This window comes from Cordyceps militaris, assembly GCF_000225605.1.
Source record: "Cordyceps militaris CM01 unplaced genomic scaffold CCM_S00006, whole genome shotgun sequence".
Lineage (NCBI taxonomy): Eukaryota > Fungi > Ascomycota > Sordariomycetes > Hypocreales > Cordycipitaceae > Cordyceps > Cordyceps militaris.
The window spans coordinates 2,535,768-2,553,974 of record NW_006271974.1 but is presented as its reverse complement, the minus strand read 5'-3'; the positions used below and the strand labels follow the sequence as shown (position 1 = coordinate 2,553,974).

The window sequence follows — 18,207 nt, the reverse complement described above, 5'->3', positions numbered from 1 at the left end:
TTCTTATATTATATATATTATATTAAAATTTATTTTAGTAGCCTTTTACTATACCTTCTATTTATTACTAGATCTTTAAATAGACTATATACTAATAGATATAGACCTAATTTTCTATATATAATATATAAGAATAGAATATAGTAAACCCCCTATTTATAATAAAGAATAGGATATAAAACTTTACTTAGACTTAATTACTATATTAAAGAACTAGTTATTTAATTACCTATACTTTTAGTTTTTAATATATAAATATATTAAAAAAATAAAGTAGTTAATAAAAGTACTAATAGACTTTACTATTAAGAATAGTAATCTTATAGATTTTATAAATAATAATTTAGTATTATATATTAATAATAATATATTTTATATTATAAAGTAATTATAATTAATAATAGTAGTTTATTTAATTATATTACTTATTATTAATATTTAATAAAATCTTTAATTTATTTAGTTAGAAATATACTTAGTAATTAAATATATTTTTATTTTTAGTTTTTTTTATTTAATAATTAAGTCTTTTTAACCTTAATAATATTTTCTAATATTAACCTTATTAATAATTCCTTTTTAATAATAATAATATTTCTAACTTTAAGTAAAAAGGTTATAATCTTAAAATAGTTTTAACTTTTTTAATATATTTAGTAAAGAGTTAATTTTTTTATTATAAACTTTTATTTATATATATTCTTTATTAAAAATTCTTTTATTATTCTAAGTTATTAAATTATAGTTTTTTTCTAAATATTAATAGTATCTTAGCTACTTATTATTAGTAGTAAATAAGTTTTTTTTTATAGGTCTTTCTCTCTACTATAATAAAATATTACCTCCTAGTATCGATATATAGAATAATAGCTAGGTGTAGTATGAGAACGAGCAGCTAAGGCGGTATGGCGAGTGCATTCATAAGAACTATATTCAGGAGGAGGAGCAGGTTATCAAGCTGGCGGCGGACGAGTACATTAAGAACATCGACGTCGTCTACGGCCATAAGCTAGGCAAGCTTACCTTCACCACCAACAAGGGCACGGTGCACGGCCCATACGGAAAGGCCGTCAGAGCCGAGATGCCGCTGTCGGTTAACCGCACCGGGTCCGCCTTGACCGGCATGTACGCGACTCACCATGAATCGAGCGTGCCAGCAGGCCTAGAGGGGATTGTTTTCGGATTCAGGAGTCTTCAGATGGCTGGCGATGTGTATAAGAAGAGTGCGGCGTGAGAAGGTATGCGGTGGATCTATAAACATAGACGATGGTGGATGATGTGAGAGGGACTGGCCAAAGTATGAGTTGGTCGGTTCAAGACTGGGCAGGTTTCAACAGCTGCCTGGGAAGACGAGATTCTATCGAGAGCCTTTTCAACAGATAGCCAGGTAGGAAGGGACAGAGTTCAATAAAAGAAGAGAGCTGCTAGCCAGACCAACTTAGAATGCTAGATAGGCTATCTACATAACTACCACTCTATTCTAGAATAGGTTAGTCTATTCTAGTATAATAAGAAGCGCTATTTTATACTAAATCCTAAGTACTATACTAGTAGTAGCTATAGCCTTATTTTTTTTAAGTACTATTTAATACTAGTAAGGCTATAACTTAACTTCTTTAATATCTTACTATAATTAGTAACTCTAAGGCTGCTATTATATAGGGAAAAATTATAAGAAGAAGAAAATATACTTAGTTTATTATAAAATGTATATAAGATAATATAAAAGAATAGCATACGATACTCTAAGGGAGCGTAATATATCAGAGCTAAATAACGCGTTAGCAGGTAAATCAAGACGTTATATATGGCAGAAAAGAAACAACAACGTAAAATGCATGCATAGCGGCCGTCATATCCCATTACTCCACTGCACCTTGGCCACGTCGAACAGGACCCGCCGGATTTGCGTCAGTAGGTCCAGCGTGCGCTCCTCCTGCGGCCGGAACCCGTCCAGCGCCGACTGCGCGGCCGACTGCTCAGGCCGCGCGCCGGCGTCATCCCACTGCCTCGTCCCCATCCCGGGCGGTGCCGCGGCGCACACGCGTAGGACCCCCTGCATCAGCGCCCGCGCGCGCGTCATCATGGCCTCGATCATGTGCACCAGGAGCGAGACGTGCATCGACGTGGTCGACTCCATGGTGAAGCTGCCGACCCTCAGCGACGGCAGCGTGTACTTCTGTCCTCCTCCTCCTCCTCCTCCTCCTCCTCCCCGCGAGTAGTCCGGCACGCGCATGTGCACCTTGGCGCACTCCTCGACGTGCTCGAGAAAAGAGTGGTACGTCAGCACGATGCGCGTGTAGCAGGACAGGAGCAGTAGCTCGCCTGGTTGGTCTATTACTACCGAGACCGGGGTGGAAGTGCCCGCGTAGGGTTGAGACAGGCTGGATCTCGAGTAGCCGCCACTCTCGTGTCTGGGAGAGGTCGCCCGCACAGCGTCGTGCAGCTGGTTGAGAATCTCGATGAAGCGCTGCGACAGCTTGAGCATGCGGTCGAGCGCCACCTCACGGTTGTCCAGCGGCGTGTACCGCCCCCGCGCGTCAACGCACGACCCGACCGACGGGATGGTCAGGGCGAACTCGTGGAGCTCCATGCTGAGCGTGGACAGCACGGGGACGAGGCGCTCCGCGGCGAGGCGGGAATCGGAACCGGAGCAAGTCGTCGTCGTCGTCGTCGGATCGTCGAGCGCGGAATCGCTCCTCCGTCGAGTCTCGGTATCGGGGTCGCAGCGAGGCGGTGATGATGCCGGCGCAAACGGCTTGGCGTGCAGGTCGGCCTCGGTCAGCGGGGAGAACTCGTAGGCCGTCGTCGCGCCGGCGAGCGTCCTGTCGTCGGTGATGGTGCTCTGCGCGCTCGCCGTCGGGTCGAGAAAGTCATCCCACTCCATCTCGGCCGAGCCCGGGGGCGGACAGGAGGAGGCAGCGGACAGCTGAAGCAGAAAGTCGAACGAGGCGGGCTCTTGATCTCGAGACGTCGCAGCAGCGGCAGCATTGACAGGTGGTGAAGTCGGCGTGTACTCTTCGTCAACCTTCGGTCAGTCGAGTCCCAAACAGCAAGGAGTATTCGCCCAGCAAGTAACATTTCGCCCAGCACGCTTGGAACAAGTCTTACCACAATCCGTCTGCGGCATCATCGCAGGCGCCGCGACCATGTCGGCGTAGCCCGAGTGCACAAACGCCGGCACGGGCGGTTTCGCGCGCGTGATGGCGGTAAAGGTGCACTTGCTCTTGGCGCGGACGCATCGCTCGCAGACGGCCGCACCGTCGTCCCGTCTGCAGCGCAGCTTCTGGTCGTGGCACCGATCGCAGGATCGCCGGTAGCGCCCGAGTCGTGAGCTCATCGTTTGGTGGCGCTGACCCCGCGGCGGGAAGCGCTGCGATGCGGGACGAGCGCGTGAGGTGGTGTTGAGAGGAAGGGAGCGTCGTCAAATCTTTGAGGGCTGTCAGATCATACTCTCTAGGTGATGGACGGGATGATGCAAACGCAAGGCTGGGAAAGGGTGTCGAGTGTTGTGAGCAAATGGCGATGGTGGAGGAGGGGAGGGTTAAAGTGCCATTGGCTAGTTGGGACGGATCAGCGCCTTGCGTGCTTTGTATCCAGCAAATCCGTTCACATAATTGACAAGACAGGATCAAATAACGGTTCACCGACGATTTAGCTGCTTTCCCGTGCTCAGCCATCCCCACCGTTTTTATCCCATCCTCGTCGTATTTCCATTTGCGTTATTAACAAGCACCTATCCTCTTGAAATAAGCCCTTACTAGCCTTCACCCCGACATTCCGCAGACCCACAATTCCTGCCATCCATGTACACGCAAATACAATCTCACCCAAGAACAAGCAGAGTAGCGTACCAGCCCACGTCGAGCGAAGCGAGGAGAAAAAAAAGGCCGAGCGCAGCGGTAACCCGTGAACGAGGTGATGGGTATAACTTTCAAATACAAGTGTTTATCGAGAGCAGAGCATGGGGATATGATTTAACCTGGGCAGCTTTGTTGCCATTTATTGACCGATCAAGGGCACCTCTGTTGTTATTGCTACGGAAAGCGTGTGGTCCTTCAATCAACCCACTTCGGTGTAGGGCCGCAAATTCGGATTCTGGTAATTACTTTCTGCGCTAAAGTGCGAATCCATGCATCGACGCCGAAAGCTACAAACATCATCACATAAAATTGTAAAAAGCAAAGCGGTTCTCGCCGAAAGCTACGACTTGATCGCGGCAAGTGATGTGTATGTAAGAGCAAGTGAAGCGAGATAACCGCTGCGCTAGGCTTTTTTTTTTCCTCGCTTCGCTCGACGTGGGCTTTTGGTTACTTTGATGACGAATTGGGTATTGGACGTCGTCCAAAATCAGAAACAGGCATTGCAGCTTGATAAGCATCGGCACGGTGCACGAGGAATGGCTGACAAACAGACGGTGTTTCGCTTCCTAGCCTACGTCACATCGTCTCAGGCTCTCTTTTTTTCCCTTTTTTTTTGTTTTGTCAAAGCCGGCATTGTTACAGCCTGCAATAGTACACTCCAAGGAGCTGAGCTACGTAAATGGTCGACTTCGGAGTGGCTTCCCGCGGATCACTTCCGGCCCCCACAGTTCGGCGATCTGATTACCCCTTTGGGACGTGATCCCAGCCTGACACCATTGCCAAGCCTGGCCGAGCTCTTTTTATTTCGCCCATCTTTTGAGCAGTCCGTCTTTCTTTCCATCTCTCGTCAAATTCGTCCTTTTCTTCATTGCGTGTTTTTTTTTACTCCCTTCTTCCTGCAAACATCAGGCTTGTTCTTCCCAACACAGGGTTCTACGATCCCGCATCCACCATGGCGGACAAGCACGAAACAACAACCCCCACGGACGCCTCGTCGGCAAACGATCCTGATCCTGCAGCAGCAGCAGCCATCTACGAACCCGCTGCGGCTGAGAGCAAGGAGGCAGAGGCGATCGCCGCACCGCCCCCTGCCGCAAGGAAGAGCTGGCGTTTCTGGGCCGTCTTTGGCTCCCTGTGCCTGGCCACCTGGCTGGTCGCCGTCGAGAGCACCGTCGTGTCCACGGCGCTGCCCGTCATCACGCGCGAGATTAGCGCCGGCGACTCGTACATCTGGATCCTCAATGTCTATCTTCTCACCAGGTTCGTCCTCCCTCCCTACCCCCCTCCGCTCACCGTTACGCTCCCCTTGGCGAGTAACAGTAGCTAATCTGTATCTAATCGTTTAAGCTGCACCTTTATCCCCCTCACCGGACAGGCCGCCGACCTCTGGGGCCGCCGCAACGCCATGCTCGGCGCCATCAGCCTGTTTGCCCTCGGCAGCGGCCTCGCCGGCGGCGCGAGCAACCTCGCCATGCTCATCGCGGGCCGCGCCGTCCAGGGCATCGGCGGCGGCGGCATCAGCTTCCTGCTGCAGGTCATCGTCTGCGACCTGGTGGCCCTCCGCGAGCGCGGCACCTACATGGGCTACGTCCTGCTGTTCTTCATGGTCGGCACCGCGACCGGCCCCGTCATCGGCGGCGCCATCGTGCAGCGCACGAGCTGGCGCTGGATCTTCTACATCAACCTCCCGGTCGCCGGCCTGACGCTCGTCCTCAACTTCTTGTTCCTCAAGCTCAAGTACAAGGACGAGGGCTCGTTCAGGGACAAGCTCAAGAGAATCGACTGGGCGGGCAACATCCTCCTGACCCTGGCCGTCGTCTCCGTCCTGATTGCCCTCTCGTGGGGCGGCGCCCGGTATCCCTGGAGCTCGTACCAGGTCCTGGTGCCCTTCCTCCTGGGGATACTCGGTCTCGTTGTCTTCCACCTCTACGAGATGATGCCCTGGGTCAAGGCGCCCATCCTGCCCGAGCGCCTCTTCAAGCGCCGCACGCCCGCCGCCGCCCTCCTCATCGCCTTTCTGCAGTTCTTCACCATGTACTACAGCATCCTCGGCCTGCCCATCTACTTTCAGGGCGTCAAGGGCCAGACCCCTCTGCAGAGTGGCGTCAGCTTCCTGCCCATCTCCACGCTCTCCGTCTTTGTCGGCATCGTCGCCGGCGTCATCATGTCCAAGACGGGCCGCTTCAAGATGCTGCACGTGGCCGCGTTCGTGCTCAAGGCCGTTGGTATGGGCCTTTTTTCTCACTTTAACCGTGATACCTCCCGAGCCGAGTACATCTGCATCGAGCTCATCTTCGCCATCGGCATCGGCTGCCTCGCCACCTCGGGCCTGCCCGGCGTGCAGGCCGACCTGACCGATGAGGATACCGCTCTGTCCACGGCCGCCTATGACTTTATGCGCGCGTATGGCGCCATCTGGGGCGTCTCGGTACCCGCCGCCGTCTTCAACAGCCGCAGCAGGTCGCTAGCGGCGCAGGTCAGCGACCCGGACGTCCGCGCGATCCTCGGCCGCGGCGGCGCCTACGAGTTCGTGACCTTCTCCAACCCCCACGACCGCAAGTTCAGCGACCAGGTCCTGGAGCAGATTACCGGCGTCTTCTCCGACAGCATGCGCACGGCGTGGTATGTCGGGCTGGCGTTTTGCCTGCTGGGCTTCCTGCTCGCGTGGTGCGAGAAAAACCTGAAGCTGCGGGAGACGCTGGAGACGGAGTTTGGCCTGGAGGAAGAGAAGAAGATTGGGCCCGGCGATGTCGAGAATGGAAAAGCTGAAGCCACGTCCGACGCCAGCTAAGCTCGCGCGGTTGGTTATTCACACTCTACGGTGGAAGGGGTCTGTCTTACCACCGAGGGAGCTGACAGACGCGAGCTGCCGCTTTGGGAGGGTTGATTTGCTTTTCGACAAAACCTGCCTTGGATTGGTATCTAATTTTTGCACCCATTGTATCACACTGCAATAGATGGTAAATAGATGATGTACCTGATATTGCTAGCTTGTCGGTGACTGTTTCGGCGTGCCATGTGTCATGTCGTCTCCGGATATTCATTCAATTTAGAGCATTTTCTACTCGTCGCGCTAGCAAACTCGTCCAGAAACTCCTAGCTTCTGCAACAAGACAACCGAATCTGGCAGCAGAATGGTCGCTGCCGAAACGACTCTGTTCGGCGTCTCACGCCCGCACATCAGCAGCGTCGAACGGAGCGAGGAAAAAGAAAGGCCTAGTGCAGCGGTCATTACGAAAAGGGAGGAGGATCTCTTCTTCTTTGGGAATGACCGCTGCGCTAGGCCTTTTTTTTTTCCCTCGCTTCGCTCAGCGTGGGCTGGTACTCTGCAGCTGCTTTGTAGTAGTGAAAACGCTTCCGAGTACCATCTACCAGGGGGCTGAAGCTGAAATGCCGATTATAAATGTCTACTAAGTCTCTTAGTACTAGACTGTCGCTCTCTTTTTTTTTTTCTTCTTCTTCTCCCTCTGGATCAGCTTCTCGCACTAGAGACGTAGCGATTAAGAGACCATTCAGCACCATGTTGCATAAATCCAGGACGATGAATTAATCGCCACTATCTAATTTCAGCTAGGTCTTCCACAAAGTCGGCTTCATAAAAGGCTACAACTAAAGCTATGGTTCGCTTCACCGGTGGTCTGCTGGGCTTCACGCTCGCTCGCCTGGCATTCTTGGACGTAGCCGGCACGTTCTGCGCGCCGCTCGATAAGATTACGCCGCTGCTGTCGACGGTGCTGGGCGAGTGCTACCACTACCAGCGCGGCCGGCCCGGGTTCATGGGCATCCGGCTGCACCTGTTCTGCGTCCTGCCCGCGGCTTTGCTCGTGTGCTTCCAGTTCGTGCCCGTCATCCGGCACTGCGTGATCCTGGCCTATCGTCTCAACGGCTACGCGATTCTCCTCCTGTCAATCCCCTCGACGGCCGGTGCTTTCATGATCCCGCGACAGCCAGGGCGGCGAGCCGGAGACGCACGCCTACGTCTGCCTCCCGGGCATCATGTTCCTGTTCGCGCTGGCCATGGCCGTCACGCGCATCCGGCAGAAGCGCGTCATGCTGCACCTGGCGTGGATGCTGCGAGCCTGGTTCTACGCGGGCTCCATCATCACGCTGCGCCTGATCCTGCTGCTGGGCATCAGCATTATGGTTATGCTGGGCGGCTACTGGACGATGCGGGCCTGCGCGCAGATTGACTTTACGTTTGCTGGTGATCGTAACACGACGCTGTCGTACTACCTGGACTGCGAGGCGTGGTATGACGGCGCCGAGCCGGACAAGAGGGTCGTGGTGCCGGTGGGAACGGCCGACCTGGTACAGATGGCGGCGGCCTTGGGTGTCTTTTTTGGCACGGCTGGCATGCTGGCTTTGTTTCTGTACGGCGTTGAAGTTGAATCTTACGTAAGTGCTTGACTCGCCGGTTTTGTTTTTGAGAGTCGCCCTTTATTTTGTAGTCACCCTTCATTTGTAGTCGCCCTTCATTTTGTAGTCATATATTCATTTGACGAGTTGCCTCTTTATCTTACGAGCTACCTGTTGTTGCTATCTTTCCTCACTGCTGCTCTTCTCGCTTGTTCCTTTATTCTCGGTTTCTTTTTCTTCTTTACCTTAGCTGCTGACATTGCGTACTATGACCAGATCTCCAGCACGACGCCTGTATCTACGGTCACGGCAGTAGAGAAGGAAAGCGATGGATCTAGTCCTGAGCATAAGCGAAACAGCGGGCTGGCATAAAAATCATCTATTCACTTCTATTTGTAGTATTTTCATCTTTGAGCGGAAAGAAACAAAGTCCACGATATCTTCGCAAAGTGCACGCTGGACACACTTGTTCTAGCCTTCCGCCCCGGAAGCAGGAAAGATGAGATGCGTATTAGCAGGTCAAATCCCAATATCCCAGCAACGCTGCCCTTTTTTGAGGCTGCCACGTTGCCACTACTATCCCAGCCATACCATTTACTTTGAATTATTTGCATCGTCTTATTTCGAATCGAGTCGTATTATCCCAAGTTGTTCAGTTTGCAAATTTGTGATTTCATGTATAGGGTAGCTGAGGTTGAGTACTTGGTAGACCCACCAACCCACAGCTAGGCCGACGTGACCCACACCTGTACCGAAACGCCGAACAGCAGAGCGCCGAACGCGCAGGTAAACAATGGCTGGAAATGGAATTTATAATCATCGGCGGGCGATGTGATGGGAGGCGAGCAGTGCAATGTTTCCATTTGGCAAGTCCGTGCCGAAACGACGGAGATGGTTAAGTAAGATCCGCCACCAGAAGGCCGCTCTCCTGGCCCGCTTCCCTGCGAGGCGTGTCGACCGTCGGGAATCGCTGAGATGAATCTAGGACCGAAACTAAGCTACTCGGAAGGCATGATGGTTCATGAACGCCCCCCATTCTCATATCCATGGTGGTACGCGCTCGTAGACGACTTGCCGCGGGTTGGTCGAGCAAATTTCCTGTTTATTACTCGTTACACTTAGCATAAGCTTTGCATATTCCCGCTTCCGTCACTTTAACAGCATACGCTTTGTATATTCTTATCCATCTCGACATCAAGCAACCGGACGGGAAAAAAGGGACCAGAGAAACAAACCAGGCATGTCTTCATCCTCTGGTATTACGACTTGCAAGGTCTCGCGGGCCCTTTTGCGGCTCGCGCCCCTAAGCATCTTAGAAGTATAAACCTTTACTTACTACTTTACTACCCACTTTAAGCCTTATAATCTACTCTTAATCCCTTACTACTAGTCTAGTTTATTATATTATTAGATGTAAGCTTATAATAATAACTAGAATTAAAAATTAACTAGCTTTAGTGTATAGGTAGATTGATATAGCTAAAGAACTTAGTGTTTAATTCCTTCATACCTTTATGTATGTTACTGCTGGTACACCGCTGTCATGCGCCCAGGTCAAGCTATTTACACTCTCATCATCGCTAACTCCAAATTCAACTTTCCAAAATATGGCCTCCTGGTCCCACCCAACCCATCGTCCGCGCTTCGAGAGCTCATTGCGCGGGCGAAGCCAGGTAAAAACGTTGTCGTGATAGTGCTCGAGTGTAAACTTTTCATTCTCGAGACCTTGGATAAGCCAGTAGAGAGTACCACTGTCGTGCACCACCTCTATCTTGAAAATATGCTGCTTATCCCAGTATGTGCCGACGTACTGCTCCAAAGGCCTGGGCTGCGTGTCTGACTTTTGGCCCTTCTTCAGGTCTTCGACAACGAAGGGATACCATTCAAGATTCTTAGCGACTGCCTTCTCGGCTAGGCTGACAAAGTCATTTTTGAGATTAGAAGTCACGTTAATAAGTTCTTCAATCACAAGCTGCCCTACCCAGTCTGCCACGTCATTTAGAGCTAGCGAGTTAGTAAGTACAATGACGGCACTGTTAAGTTCGGGAAGCAAGGCCGCCAGGGCGAGGGATCCGGGAAGGCTCCCCTGATGATAAATGACAAGCTGGGAAGTACCTTTGCCAACAAGGGGCATGCCATCGGGCAAAAGGCCTGGGTTCAGCCCAATCTGACCCATGCGGCCAGGAAGCTGCACTCTGGCCCACCCAAAGGCGTAGGCAGATTCGTGCTTTGACGGCTGGTCAATAGCTATCTTAGCTGACATGATCTGCGGGAGTTGCTTGAGAATGGAGGTTCCCGATGAAGGACCCCCGTCCTCAAATTGACTGTCGATGCCTTGAAGAAAAGCGCTATAAAACTTGGCGAGATCCTCGACGGTAGACCGCAGGCCACCACTAGGACCTCCATATCCGTTGTCGCCCATACCAAGAAACTTGATCGGAGCAGGGGTTGCATCGTCAAGGGCGTTGTAGTTGATAGTGATAGGATCAAGGTCAGCCGATGGAGTGCTGACTACAGTGCGATCCATTCCAAGAGGTTTGAAGAGGCGATCCTGGACAAAGTCGGCGTAAGACTGGCCGCTTAGATGCTCTATGACGCGCCCTGCAAGCTCATAGTGCAAGTTGTTGTAGCCAAACTCGGCGCGGAAGGGGCACTGGAGGGGTAGTTGGTTCACAAACTTGATCAAGTCGTTGCCCGGGAGAAGAACATCGCCGTCGGTGCCAAGGATCAGATTATCGGCCCAGCCCATGCCTGTGCGGTGAGAAAGGATATCGCCTAGAGTGGTATTTTCCTGTAGCATCGGACTAGTTGATTGAAACGCGGGCAGAACGTTGCGGATTAGGCTATCCCATGTGGCCTTTTTGCCGTCGACGAGTAGGCCCATGGCAGCAGATGTGACTGCTTTGGCAAGGGAGCAGACGGGAAAGATGGTATCCTGTGTAACCGGGAGTTGTCTATCTACGTCCCGAAAGCCGTAATTGGCGTAGTAAACTGGCTTGTCCAAGCAGACTACGCCGAGAGCGAGGCCAGGCGTTCCGCCGATGGACATGAGTCGCTCGATGGTTGGGCTGAGTCGGGCCAGCCGAGCATGTAGTTCTGCCATGTCTAGTCCGAGATGGACTGGTTTCCGATAGAAATGCGGTTAGCTGGATTCTTACTGATATTACTATTCACGCAGGGTCTGCCAGACCGGAAAGAAGCAGAATGGGATAGCAGCGACACGAGGGCGAAACTCACCGAAGGGCGGTGAAGGAGAAGACAGCGTCCAAACTCGACGGAGGAAATTCGCGTTACCGAAGAAGGAGGCGATGATAAGAAAAGCAGCCGTCACGGTCACCAGCTTTGCTCTCAATGACATGGAAGAGTAGGGGGCAAAAATGTCTAAGGTGCTGCTGCTGCAGGTGGCGTTTACCAGACATCAGAGCGCTACTAGCCCTAGCTCTAGGGCCTGTTCCACCTGGCCACAAGCAGTAGCGAGTGCTACGAGCACTTTTCATCTGGTATTCATATCTAGCCTCAATTGATTTCTCTTGCAACCAACTCGCTTTCCATGCTTTCCATCTCCATCTCCTAAATCTGTGGATTTTTATCAATTGCATTAAGCTTTTTTCATCATTGACGTGAAATTCAGCCATCTGTGGCCGAGGGCGCAACGAAGGAAACGATGAACAACTTTGACCAGGCCGCTGCTGTTGAAGCTCAACGTAGAGCCCAGAGGAAGAATTTTGCTCAGCGAGATACTATGGAGTCTTCACCATAGTATGGCCCCGCGTTGAATAACGTGTGTTGGAATAAAATCATGGCCGAGAACTGTCCTGATGGGCGTGTACTGAGCGTCCTCAACCTTGAGCTCTCAGAGGGCGTGGATGTGTCTGATGGCGCAACAGCGCCTGGCAAATTATTCAAGGCATCTATGGAGTATGTGGGCACTATTCCAGGTTGCTTTGACGTAAAATGGGCGCGCGAGAGACGGAATGTTTGTGTGTTGATCCTCTGGGACAACCCCCTGTCATGGAGGTCTTTTCAGGAATCAGTCGGGTTTACAAGATTGGCGCCTCTGGTCACACATAACATTGCGAACCGCTCGATGATGCTTCCCCGAGTCCAGGGATCTGTTCCAAAAAAAGCAGAAAGATTTCTAGGGCGCATGGAGATTACACTTCAAGCAGACCTTGACTCCAATGCCAGGTTGCAGTTCGAGTGCCAGGTTTCCGCCATCATGGGTGACGTTGGCACGGGCGCTTGCCGCGAGCTCGCGTCTGGTTGGATTGAACATAATGCTCCAGTTTCGAGATTGATTGTAGATCAGGAAAACATTCCGGCGAGGACGGAATGTATCTATCTCATATTGTACGAGTCTGCCGAGGACGACGATATCGAACGCAACTCCCCAGAACTGCGCGAACGATTGGGTCAAGTTCCAGTATCTACAAATGTCAAAAAGAAGTTCAGCATCAGTCCTCGAATGATATACCAGGACAACCACGAGCCCCCATCACTCGAACCAGCGCCACTTCAACCACAGGTCGGCACACTGGCCGGTGCATTACAGCGTGGCATTCGCAGGTCCGCTCTGAACGAGAATATGGATGTTGCCACCGCCCACCTGACTGAATACAAATGCTATCCAACGGATCCAATGGCTGTCTCTCAAGCGCAACTTTACATGAGACACAATGCTCACTACACGGCGCTGTGGCGATTGGGTCCTCGCCCAAATCCCGGGCGTGTATTGCCGGAGCCCTACGTGGTGGACATCGCCTGGCTCAAGGCTCGATCGTCGCTGGACAAGATCAAGCAGCGAATTGGAAAGATGCTCGACTATAAAATCCGACAGCTAGTTGGCTATCATTCTGGGTTCTGGGTTCGTGTGGCTGACTCGGCACATGAATTTGGCGTCTGCACTGGTATTTGCATCTAGAGGGACCAATTGATGACGATTTACTAACTAAATAAAATCGCAGTTTGGGGAAACGAGAGTATCAGGGCCACGACTAAGGCTGAATATTGCGAAATACTCGAGCGCTTCGACGACGGTTCGTCCTATTTGGATGCACCGCCAGTCCAACAAAGTGTGTCGTGGCAGCGGTCGGAGGAGGCTGATGAGAGGGTTTCTCTCGGCGAACTTTTGCACATTGAGGTCATTACCTTTCGTGTACCGCACGACGCGCGGCGCGGAGAATTATTCGAGTATGCCTTTACAGGATTCCGACGGTTTGTTCGCATTTCTCCTTTCCACAGCCATGACATTGCCGTTTGCCCGTGCGAAGCTGACACAAAGAGCCCACAGAATCACGCGGGGATGGGAAATGTCTGGTACGCCGCCGCCAGCGTGCACTCTCTTTAATAGAGGGGGGTGGTCCCCTGATGATGGCGAAGCGCACAGTCAATCGGATTACGTGTTTACGTGTTTTCTCGGCTGGCGGGCCGCAGAGGCACGAGTTGCATGGTACACGAACCTTGACAACAGCATGACTGCGTATGACAACGTTGGTCGTTGTATGGACGAGCTAAAAATGTTTGCAGAGGGTGGTGTCGATTCTCGACTGATCATTCAGATGGACGAATTTTATTAAGCAGATATCAAAGTGTGAATTGCTCATGTCGCTCTAGGGGCAGAGTATGAAATCACAAGAATACCATAGAAAACCGGATGCTCCCCGCCTCCATGGCGAGGTTAAAGGTTGAAAGTGTCGGCCAAACACGTCCGACGGGTTGGGATCACGCCGTCTAGAGTCTTTGGCAAAGGCGAGTGGGCGATATACTTTTGGTTGCGAATAGTCGTCTTTTTCCAGGGTATGTAGTAACACTGTGGCTGTCTCCTTGAATTGAGCAGGGCAGTAACCTTTTCGAAGTATGCATTGATTGACAAGCTTATCTTATCAGGCAAGGAAGAAGGAAGTCAAGCGTTTTACATTAAACACATAGGTAATCCCGTTAATACCTAATACCTTATTTAGCAATATAGACTTAATAGCTTCTTAATTATTAATAATATTAAATAAGGTGAAAAGAAAGAAAAGAAAAGAAAAGAAAGAAAAAAAAAAGAAAAGAATATATTAACCTTAAAAAAAAGTATTATACTACCTAACCTTCTTTTTAATAACCTTTAAGATTTAGGAAAGTTTTGAGTATAGTATGTATGCTTTCTGCCTTGGAGCGCAAAGGCGCCGCCCTCCACTTGAACCCAGTCGCCCCGGGCCGACGATTTGCGGTCCTTCTTAGCGCCCTTAGCCCGGTACTCGTACAAGTCACCCTTCTTGCGTACTTCAACCTCGACCCATTCGCCGTAGAAGGACGGGCTAGTCTCGGCTAACGCAGAACTTCGAAGTTGCGGCAGCTCCGGCTCCGCGTACCCATCGTCGTGCATGTGCATGTCCACATGCGACGTGACGCTGGCACCCTGCCTGTCGTCAGAATAAATATCGTCCTCCGCGGCGGCGGCGGTATTGGTCCCCTGCGCGGTGCCCACGCCGGCAGAAAAGGGGCTGCTCCCCTCGAATACCATCTTTGTCCTCTTCTCCGTGACGACTTCGCCTGACGTGTTGTGCACAAACCTCTTTAGGCCCTCGGCGCGCCACGTGTCGAGCCCCGGGTACGAGTAGTCGATGTGATTATCGCCATGCGAGGCCATCATAGCAAGAGCCCATAGCGCGAGCTGGGGCGTGAGCTTGTCGCCGGACCGATAGGACTTTTGCCAGTGGATTGTCTTGTAGCTGACCCAATAGTCCCAGTTGAGCGGGTTGTCATCAACGTAGTCCTGGCTCGATGGAATCCGTGGAGAGCTGCTGCTTGCTGCAACCGACGAATCTGACATGATATTGCGCCGAGTGATTCTCCGCGGTGATCTACTGGTGGCCAGACCGGGGCCAACAGCCTGACGAGTAATTCTGAGAACGACGACCTCGCGATCCGTCACGATAAAGCCATATCGAGAGGAACATGCCGCCATGTAGGTGGCCACCTGGGAGACAACATTTGTCCACTCAACGTGGTACGACTCGTTGTTCAGCATCTCAGGCCACCACTTGGAACTGATCTTAGAATCGCCAGGGAGCACATTGACCCGCTCCGTTACAATGACAGACCAGTCCGGTATGTATCTGGCATGTTGCCAGAGTATAGCAGGGCACCTGCTACCCCGACCAAAGTGCGGCGTCTCGTTCTGGCTTGTGGCCGAGTGTAAGGCCCAGTTGACTACCGACACGGGAAACTTTCGTAGCAAATCATCGACTGACGCCTCATTAAAAACTATGCGGTCGTGCTCCAGGATCTCGGACTCGTGGCTGTCACCGATGGACAACCTGTTCAGCTGGTCGTGATAGATGCGTTTAATATTGTCGTAGGTAAAGTCCTTCCAGTCAAACCATTCATCAACCCAAACGGGCGTCTGGACCCGGCTATTTGTTCCGGTAATAGCATGTGTAGTGTCAAGGCGTTCCATGACGGAGCCGGCTGTGAGGCTATGAAGAACCTTGCTAGGCATTTTTGCGAGAACTTGATGTGCGAGTTAAGGAGCTTCTTGAACCCTCGCTTTTTGGAGCTCATGGTGTTTACCAACAGAGGTGTGGATCCAACTTTTGCTACGTGACGCAGGTGCGTTGTAGCAAAAGCGGGATCCACACCTTGCTGGCATGAATTTGACTGAAAAGTACCGTTCAACAGGGTCTTCCGCCCGCAAGAGACAAGTGAGTCACACCCGTGAATAAACGGAAGGATGCCGAGCTGGTTGATAATAAGGCGTGTCAGCTTCCTATTGGAGGCGACAAGCGAAACTTCCGAACTTTTGTTCATAAGGCTATTTCTGGTAGCTAGCTGCCCCAGCAACCCAGTCGCGTACCCAGGTAACAAGGCCTGGCTAGCGGAGCTGATTATCTAATCAATATTTGTGTACCTCCTAAACGTCCCAATAACTTCCTCGCTAACCTTTGTCCTCAAGTTCACATTCCGCCGTCGATAAACCGACGAGCAAACCTTGCGTTTCTTCTCCCAGCGTCTTTTCCATCATCACTCCATGAAGGCGAGTGTCGCGGCGAAGAGGGCGGCTCCCCTCGAGCGCGAGTCCGCCCCCCCAGCGAAACGAGCCGCCTCATCACTATCGTCGAGCAACTGGCAGCAGGACATAATCCTCGCGATCGCCGCCAAGAGGGCCGCTCGTCCCCGACCACGCAGGTCCTACGCCGAAGGTGTCATGCTGATGGCCCAAGAATTTCTGGATGACAGGTTGATGCCCTGCGACAGTCCTGACGACAACAAAGGCGACGAGCTCGATGAAAACGATGATACACCACTGAGCCTCATTTTCCAAGGCGTCAACCCCGAAGACGGTAAACTACATCACCCGGAAGCGCAAGACGGCGAAACGAAACACGGCAAAGCAAAGGTCGGCGAAACAAGAGACAGCGAAACAAAAGACGGCAAACCAAGCGACCCGAACTCTAAAAATAGCAACCTCCGTACACGCCAAATCAGTCCCGATGACTTTAAAATCCCACGCCTACGCCGCTGCCCCTTTGATATTAACACTATGACGATTATCGGGCCTGTTCATCCCCACAAGTACCGGCAAGTCGTCCACTATCCAAGCAAGAACACGCCAGACATAGACGGCGGCTTCGATGGCTATAATTGGAAAGTCTGCTTCGGCGACCGCGGGCCCTTTGTCTTAAAGGTTGTAAGTAATCGTCTTGTATTCACACAGTCAGTCGGGAACTTAGCTAATATGTGGGATAAATGCCAGTTCTGGGACCAGGAACCGCCTGAGCCGTGGTATTACTACGCTTTACAGCGTGAGTGCCAGAATGTCGCCGTTCTACAGATGATGCAGGCAGCGTTTAGGCTCACAGATGACGTCGGCCCGGTGATTGTGCAGCCACACCCGAGCACATGGGACGTGGCATTAAACAACATGCTCGCATTCTCTAACGAGCACCGGCAGCGTAACGCCCAGGCAATAGCGGCCGATGCCGCCTTCCTAGACCACAAGAGGCAGCTTACCTGGATGCCGCGTATAAGACGGTGCTATGGCTGGACGCGTATCACAGGAACAAGGCTAGACAAGGAGTTGCCGCCCGAATGGCATCCTCGCCCTGTTACGCTTAATCACAAGCTAAGAGAGCTACAGCGGGATCTCACATACACGGCGCTTATCTACGAGTATATCCCGGAGGCCCCTAACGACGAGGCGGCGCTGGCAGATTCGCTAGCGTTTTTTCGGGATGCGGGCTTTGCGCACACATTGACATCGCTAGCGAGGAACTGGAAAGGGAATGTTCTTATCGACATGTCAGACCTTGTCGCTGCGTGTGGCTGGAACTGGGACCGGTGGCGCCTAATCCCTGAATGTATACTGAGAGCCATCTGATTATGGACGGGAGAAGAGTACCTCTATGTGTATTATATTTATATGAAATCAGGAATATAGCTCCTGTGAATATCCCCAATTTCTAGAGCCTTGTTCGCTATGTATTCCTGGCATGATGGAATAATTAATTCGCTCATCAGGCTTCCAAAGTTCTTCCTTGTGTGAGTGTGTAATTCGTTTTGGCAACGCCTACCTGCCACACCGCTCTGTAGGATTGCAGCCTGCAGTCGGTCAATGGCGTGTTTTCATGTTCCTGGTCAATGTTCCCGGTTAATGTTCCTATAGTGACTTGAAATAGCCGTTAGCCGCTTTTAACTTTTGTGCTAGCTGGTGGAAAGCGGTGATCGGTGCTTTCCACCATGTCAGTGCTCAGACAAGTGTTACAGGCGCTACCGGCCGGAAGGCAATGGTCTAGTACCTTGCTGAGCGCGAAAGGCGAACATTGCTATGCAGCCTGAAACGGTTTATATTATCATGTTAAATCAACCGTTTGGCAATATATTTTTCATTTGGATCGAGCACGTTACTAAACCGCTCCTTCCATCCACCCCTCTCTATTTGCGTGACATACCAAGCAGGCTGCAGATAGCGAAAGTTAGCACAAAGTGAGGGGCTGATGAACCA

The 18,207-nt window shown here is 51.3% G+C and overlaps 7 protein-coding genes across 7 annotated transcripts; 4 read left to right on the top strand and 3 right to left on the bottom strand.

Moving 5' to 3' along the window:
* Nucleotides 1-895: 895 nt before the first annotated feature.
* Nucleotides 896-3,340, bottom strand: CCM_08074 (Fungal transcriptional regulatory protein; the record flags this gene model as incomplete). Its single annotated transcript, XM_006673213.1, has 4 exons — nucleotides 896-996; nucleotides 1,024-1,162; nucleotides 1,877-3,018; nucleotides 3,112-3,340. 4 exons carry the CDS (start codon nucleotides 3,338-3,340, stop codon nucleotides 896-898), a joined length of 1,611 nt encoding a protein of 536 aa, XP_006673276.1.
* Nucleotides 3,341-3,806: 466 nt separating this feature from the next.
* On the top strand, nucleotides 3,807-6,654 carry CCM_08073 (Major facilitator superfamily transporter; the record flags this gene model as incomplete). Its single annotated transcript, XM_006673212.1, has 5 exons — nucleotides 3,807-4,101; nucleotides 4,188-4,230; nucleotides 4,516-4,686; nucleotides 4,773-5,123; nucleotides 5,211-6,654. 5 exons carry the CDS (start codon nucleotides 3,807-3,809, stop codon nucleotides 6,652-6,654), a joined length of 2,304 nt encoding a protein of 767 aa, XP_006673275.1.
* An 826-nt stretch (nucleotides 6,655-7,480) lies between these two features.
* Nucleotides 7,481-8,591, top strand: CCM_08072 (uncharacterized protein; the record flags this gene model as incomplete). Its single annotated transcript, XM_006673211.1, has 3 exons — nucleotides 7,481-7,767; nucleotides 7,811-8,258; nucleotides 8,367-8,591. The coding sequence occupies 3 exons, from the start codon at nucleotides 7,481-7,483 to the stop codon at nucleotides 8,589-8,591; spliced, it is 960 nt and encodes a 319-aa protein (XP_006673274.1).
* Nucleotides 8,592-9,723: 1,132 nt separating this feature from the next.
* On the bottom strand, nucleotides 9,724-11,322 carry CCM_08071 (D-aminoacylase, putative; the record flags this gene model as incomplete). Its single annotated transcript, XM_006673210.1, has 1 exon — nucleotides 9,724-11,322. The coding sequence occupies one exon, from the start codon at nucleotides 11,320-11,322 to the stop codon at nucleotides 9,724-9,726; it is 1,599 nt and encodes a 532-aa protein (XP_006673273.1).
* A 696-nt stretch (nucleotides 11,323-12,018) lies between these two features.
* Nucleotides 12,019-13,566, top strand: CCM_08070 (uncharacterized protein; the record flags this gene model as incomplete). The annotated part of the gene is made up of 2 exons (XM_006673209.1): nucleotides 12,019-13,126; nucleotides 13,184-13,566. 2 exons carry the CDS (start codon nucleotides 12,019-12,021, stop codon nucleotides 13,564-13,566), a joined length of 1,491 nt encoding a protein of 496 aa, XP_006673272.1.
* A 762-nt stretch (nucleotides 13,567-14,328) lies between these two features.
* CCM_08069 (uncharacterized protein) lies at nucleotides 14,329-15,705 on the bottom strand (the record flags this gene model as incomplete). The annotated part of the gene is made up of 1 exon (XM_006673208.1): nucleotides 14,329-15,705. One exon carries the CDS (start codon nucleotides 15,703-15,705, stop codon nucleotides 14,329-14,331), a length of 1,377 nt encoding a protein of 458 aa, XP_006673271.1.
* A 528-nt stretch (nucleotides 15,706-16,233) lies between these two features.
* Nucleotides 16,234-17,583, top strand: CCM_08068 (uncharacterized protein; the record flags this gene model as incomplete). The annotated part of the gene is made up of 2 exons (XM_006673207.1): nucleotides 16,234-16,893; nucleotides 16,960-17,583. 2 exons carry the CDS (start codon nucleotides 16,234-16,236, stop codon nucleotides 17,581-17,583), a joined length of 1,284 nt encoding a protein of 427 aa, XP_006673270.1.
* Nucleotides 17,584-18,207: the final 624 nt, after the last annotated feature.